The sequence below is a fragment of the Chrysochloris asiatica genome, unplaced genomic scaffold (assembly GCF_000296735.1).
Source record: "Chrysochloris asiatica unplaced genomic scaffold, ChrAsi1.0 scaffold00409, whole genome shotgun sequence".
In the NCBI taxonomy this organism is placed as follows: Eukaryota; Metazoa; Chordata; class Mammalia; order Afrosoricida; family Chrysochloridae; genus Chrysochloris; species Chrysochloris asiatica.
In genome coordinates, this window is record NW_006408927.1 from 256,786 (window position 1) to 262,899 (window position 6,114).

The 6,114-nt window shown below is 44.9% G+C and overlaps 1 protein-coding gene across 1 annotated transcript in view; it reads right to left on the reverse strand.

Annotated features, from left to right (window-relative positions):
- Positions 1 to 341: 341 nt before the first annotated feature.
- The window catches only part of THEG (theg spermatid protein), an 18,279-nt gene continuing 12,506 nt past the window's right edge, over positions 342 to 6,114 (reverse strand). Inside the window, exons 6-9 of the mRNA XM_006876725.1 lie at positions 1,922 to 2,081; positions 737 to 891; positions 638 to 702; positions 342 to 417 (exon numbers count right to left, since the gene is read on the reverse strand). Coding sequence (XP_006876787.1) covers positions 342 to 417; positions 638 to 702; positions 737 to 891; positions 1,922 to 2,081 — 456 coding nt within the window. The remainder of the gene's footprint in view (positions 418 to 637; positions 703 to 736; positions 892 to 1,921; positions 2,082 to 6,114) is intronic.

Consider the following 6,114-nt stretch of genomic DNA (forward strand, 5'->3'; position numbering starts at 1 on the left):
CATAGGATATCAAAGAGATTGTCTGATGATTTCTGCATTCCATTGGGTCACCTCTCTTTGAATGGTCACAAATACAGAAGCAGTAAGCTGATGGATTTGAACTGCTAACTTTGCGGTTAACAGTCCAGTGCTTATTCTATAGTGCCACACCAGGGCTCCTTTAGGTCCAGTGTTGTCCTTTTGGCCTCCAGAGCTGTCGGAAAACACATACGTGTTCAATCAGGGCCACTACGTTTGTGGTACAGGAGCCCCAGCCTCGTTTCCACCGCTGTAAAATGGGGCAATCAGAGTTTCCCACTCATCGGCTCTCAGTAAATATCAATGAAGTCACATAGAGGGTATTAGCTGATTTTATTCTGGGAGCTTTTCTGAGTGTGGAACGCTCGCAGGACACAAGCCAGAGTTGGATAGGCAAAACTGGAGGTAGGAGATTTGGAGGGGGAGATGAGACACGAAAGTGGTTTGGATGATAAAAAAGGCGGCACGCTACAGGTTAGATGGAATACAAGCATCATTATTATTCTCACCATCTCCTTTTGGTCTTCCCGCCCTTCTCCCACCCCCTCGCGAAGCACCCAGAGCTGGACTCAGAGTTGAGATGCGCTTGGAGTGTTCACCAGGACGAGGTGTCTCATACATAGCCGCTGGCTGGTCACACTTTTTTGGTGATGCTCTTGGGGGCAGCGAGCTCGGAGAGGCGGGGTGAGGCCTGTGCTGCCAGGGAGGCAGGGGAAATGTGGTAGGGGTCGTAATCCTCGTTGAGGTCCTTGCGCTCCTTTGGCTTGGCCAGAGAGAGGGTCCGTGGACTGGCCACTGCTCTCTTGGTAACATCCAGCACCTCCCAGCGAGGGTCTCGGTCTGGGATGCAGTTGTCCCACTGGGCTTTGGGCACTAGAGAAGGCAGGAGAGAGGGGCAGCGGTCAGGAGCGAGAGCCACTGGACAGACGGACAAATGGCTGCCTCGTCCACCTGAGCTCAACTGTCTAGGTCCAAAGCCTCCGGTTTGATGGACAAGCGCTGTATGGTCAGCCACAAAAAGGAATACCACTGAAACAACCTGGCCTTGTACAGGTACATGGATGTGTACCCACATGGCTGTTCACCCAGAGGCAAGCTCGCCAGATGGGTGGGACCCATGGTGATTTTCATCTTCTTCTGTTTTGTTTCCCAAATTCTTTACAATTCATATGTATCAGTGCTTTTGTCACTGAGGAAATGGGTACAAGAGACTTCAGAAAAAGAAAGTTCATGGGAAAATGACACTATCTTTTAATTCCATTTTTCCAAGAACTTTTTCAAGCCCTCTCATACACCATGTGTTTTAAAGGACAAGGAGAGAATCTCTGCAACAACCACTTCAAACCCACTACATTTGCACCCCAAAATTATCTCCTGCACCCACCCCACCCAGAAAACACCCTCAATTTCTGGACCATTGTTGTTGTTAGGTGCCATCGAGTCGGTACTGACTCATAGCGACCTTATGCACAGCAGAACGAAACCCTGCCTGGTCCTGGGCCAACCTCACTACTGTTGCCACGCTTGAGCCCATCGATGTTGCCACTTGGCTAATCCATCTCGTTGGGGGTCTTCCTCTTTTTCTCTGACCCTCCACCTTACCAAACATGGTCTTCTCTAACTTCTACTTCCCTGGCACTGGGGTTGGGGTTGGGGGTGAGGGTGGGCAGTGATCCTCTGCTCGAGAGGCCTTCAAGGGCCATAGTATAAATTGTTCTCAATTTATAAATTGCTCTCAATTTATTGGTCTGTAATTCGGGAAATTAATGAGGGAAGAGGAAAGCCAAAATCCACCAGGACCAGACTTCCAGTCTTCTGCCCCCTACCCAGTCCAAGCACATCAGCTAGAGGAAAGACACAGAATGCCAAATGAGCCCCCCACCTCCACCCCTGATCAACTCACTGGCCAAGTGAAGGAGGCGGTTGTAGTCAGACACGTGTGGCTTGGGCTTCGGCACAGGGTCCCATTCCTCCAGCCTGGGGGCCGGGGATCGGGGCTTGGCCAGGCAGAGGATTCGTGGGCTGGGAATGGCCAGCTGGGCTGCCCTGGACACCTGAGATATCTGGGAGCAGAATGAGTAGGTGGGAAGTAAAACCGCCCTTGATTCCCCAGAAACCCCTAGAGCTAAAAGGCCCCTCAGCAAAGCCGAGGGACAACTAACCTGGTGACCCCCTGAGTGTCACCACTGTGACTTTTCATGGTGAGCTGAGTGCAGGTTTACAGAGCAGGTGGTCAGTTATATCTTGTACCTCATTCATTGCAATGACTGCAACCTCCTCCAAGTACCAGCAGTTGATAGCATTTACCTCTGTTCACTTTAACTATTGTATTCCTCCCTGTTTCTCCAGCTGCCTTCATCTTTCCTCTGACAACCTCCCTCTTGCATATTGCCTTCCCTGTCACCCACGTTAACGTGTGTCTACTCTCTAGCTTGTGAATCATTTCCCTTCCTTCTGCACTACTCCCCCCACCCCCACAACATTCAGTGAACGTTTATCAAGAAAACCTTTTCTGAACTTTTTACAATATTGTTGCTATTTCTAAGTGCCGTAGAGTCAGTTCTGACTCATAGTGACCCTGTATAGGGTTTCTGAGGAGCGGCTGGTGGATTTGAACTGCCAACCTTGCAGTTCAAGCTGATCTTGCGGTCCAGTGCATTACCCTGCAGTGCCACACTTTTTTTTTTTTTTTTTACAATATTGGTCTCATGCACTATTTGTCCTTTTGTGACTGACTAGTTTCACTCAGCATAATATCTTCCAGGTTCATCCATATTGTGAGGGGTTTCACAGATTCATCGTTATTGGTCAACATTGCATAGTATCCCATTGCATGTGCATATCAAAGCTTGTTTAACCATTCTTTTGTTCATGGGTACCTAGGCTGTCTTCATCTTTTTCTTTTTCTTGTGACTGGAGTGAAGGTTTACAGAGCAGATCATCAGTTTGACATTCATCAAATCGTTTCATTACAATGATTGCAATCCCCTCCATGTACCAACAGGTAACAGTATTTACCTCGATTCACCTGAACTCTTGTGTTCCTCCCTGTGTGTCCAGCTACCTTCGTCTTTCCTCTGACAACCTCCCTCCTTTTGTATATTGCCTGCCCTGTCACCCACGTTAACACATGTCTACCCTCTAGCTGGTGAATACTTCTCCCTTCGCCATTCCCCCTGTAACCTTCATACACTGTTTTTTATTCTTAACTTTTTACAACGTTGATCTCCTATAATAGTTGTCATTTTGTGATTCACTAATGTCACACAGCATAATGTCCTCCAGGTTTATCCATGTTGAGAGGTGTTGCATAGATTCATTCATATTCTTCAATACTGCGTAGTATTCCATTGTGTGTACGTACCAACCTTTATTTGACCCATTCTTCTGTTGTTGGGCATTTAAGCTGTCCCCATCTTTTTGATATGTATCTTAGAGACAGCATATTGAGGGATCCTGTGTTCTCATCCATTCTGCTCTGTCTCTTGCCTGGTGCGTTCATCCATTTACAGTCAGTTGGCAGATATGAGTTTATTGCTGTCATTTTGTTGTGTGTGTGTTTTGTGGTGCTGTTGGTTTCTTTGTTCCACGTAATTTTCCACTCTGAGTTCATTTAGTTTGTAGGGTTTCTTTACTCTTTTATTTCTGTTGGGTCAATGCTTATAAAATCTTTCTGATTTTCCTCTTTTAAAAAAATTTTTTTGATGTGCAGGTGTATTAATTTTCTTTGAGGTTACCCTGTAATTTACAAATTTTTCTCCCAGTTTGAAACAGTCTGTTTTGTCTTGAAATCTACTTACCTTCTTTTCCATTTGGAAGTTCTTTATCTACACTTTTTACTTTGTAATTGGCTTCATTTATATTAATTGGCTTCATTTAATTCTGTTTTGGAAGAAGTGCAGCCAGAGTGCTCCGTGGAGGCCAGGATGGCTAAGCTTCGTCTCTCATACTTTGGACATATTGTCCGGAGGAAACAGTCACTAGAGAAGGATGTCATGCTGGGTAGGGTGGAGGGTCAGAGAAAAAGAGGAAGACCCCTAACGAGATGGATCAGCCAGGTGGCATCACTGATGGACTCAGGTGTGGCAGCGGTAGTGAGGTTGGCCCAGGATCGAACATTGTTTCGTTCTGCTGTGCATGGGGTTACTATGAGTCAGTTCCGACTCGATGGCACCTGACAACAACAAAAACAATTGGCTTCATTATCAACTGATACCTCTGCTTCCCTATTTTCAGTTTTGTAGGTTTGTTTTACTTTAAATATATCTATCTATACCTGGATTCATGCAAGTAAAATTTTGGTAAAGAAAATTCAGAAATGTTGCCATAGTATATTGACAGAGACTTGACAGAAATTCAAGTCTGATTTAGACCAAGATTTGGAATGAGCAATATCAATGCTGATGTCAGATAGTTCTTGGCTGAAAGTAGAAAATACCAGAAAGATGCTTGTTGTTGTTAGGTGCCATCGAGTCAGTACCAACTCATAGCAACCCTATGCACAGCAGAACGAAACACTGCCCAATCCTGGGCCAACTTCACTATTATTGCCACGGTTGAGTCCATCGATACTGCCACTTGGCCAATCCATCTCGTTGGGGGGTCTTCCTCTTTTTCTCTGACCCTCCACCTTACCAAACATGATATGCTTCTCCAACGACAGGTCCCTCCTGACAACATGTCCGAAGTATGAGTTTTATTGACCATGCAAAGGCATTCGATGGTGTGGAGCATAACAAATTGTGTATAGCATTGCAAAGAATGGGAATTCCAGAAAACTTAATCGTGCTCCTGAGGAACACGTACATAGACCAAGAGGTAGTCGTTTGAATAGAACATGAGAACAGGGAATGGTTTAAAATCAGGAAAGATGTGTGCCAGGGTTGTATTAGTTCACCATACTTATCCAACCTGGATGCTGAGCAAATACTCTGAGAAGCTGGATTATATGAAGAAAAACGTGGCATCAGTATTGGAGGAAGATTCATTAACAGCGTGTGATATGCAGATGATACAACCTTGCTTGCTGAAAACAAAGAGGACTTGAAGCACTTTCTGATGAAGATCAATGACCACATCCTTCAGTATGGATAACAACTCAATATAAAGAAAACCAAAATGCTCACAAATGGACCAATAAGCAAACATCATGAAAAAAACAGAGAGAACTTGGAAGTAATAAAGAATTTCATTTTACTTAGATCCACAATCAACATTCATGGAAGCAACAGTCAAGAACTCAAACAAGGAATTGGATTAGGCAAATCTGCTGCACAAGACCTCTTTACAGTGTTTAACAGCAGAGATGTCAGTTTGAGGAGTAAAGTGTGCTTGACCCAAGCCATGGTATTATCAATAGTCTCATATACACGGGAAAGTTGGACAGTGAATAAGGAAGACCGTAAAAGAATTGATGCATTTGAGTTAAGGTGTTGGAGAAGAATATTTAAGGTACTGCCAGAAGAACAAACAAATCTGTGTTGGAACAAACAACCAGAATGTTCCTTAGAAGCCAACATGGCGGAAGCCAACATGGCTAGACTTCAGTCATATTATTGCTCCTTAGAAGCCAACATGGCTAGACTTCAGTCATATTATTGGGGGGGGGCGATCCCTGGAGGACATCAGGCTTGGTAAAGTGGAGGGACAGCCAAAAAGAGGGAGACCCCCAACGAGATGGATTGGCCAAGTGGCAAACGCAATGGCTCAAGCGTAGCAGCAACTGTGAGGATGGTCCAGGACTGGGTGGTCGTTTGTTATATTATTGTACACAGACTCTCCATGGGTTGGAATCAACTTAACAGCACCTAGAAATAACATTCCTGATGTGGCACTGTGGGTTAATGCACCAGACTGCAAAGCCATTTGAACTGCAATGTTGGTGGTTCAAGCTCACCAGCTGCTCCTTGGAAACCATATACAGGGTTGCTATGGGTTGGAACTAACTCGATGGCACTTCACAACAACAACAACAACATTATTTAAAAATAGACATACGTGTGTGATGGAAATGAGCCTGCCTACCAGCCTATTCTTGATTTGATTTACTAAAAGGGGATTGAGAATTTGCCCAGAACATTTGCATTTGAAAATACA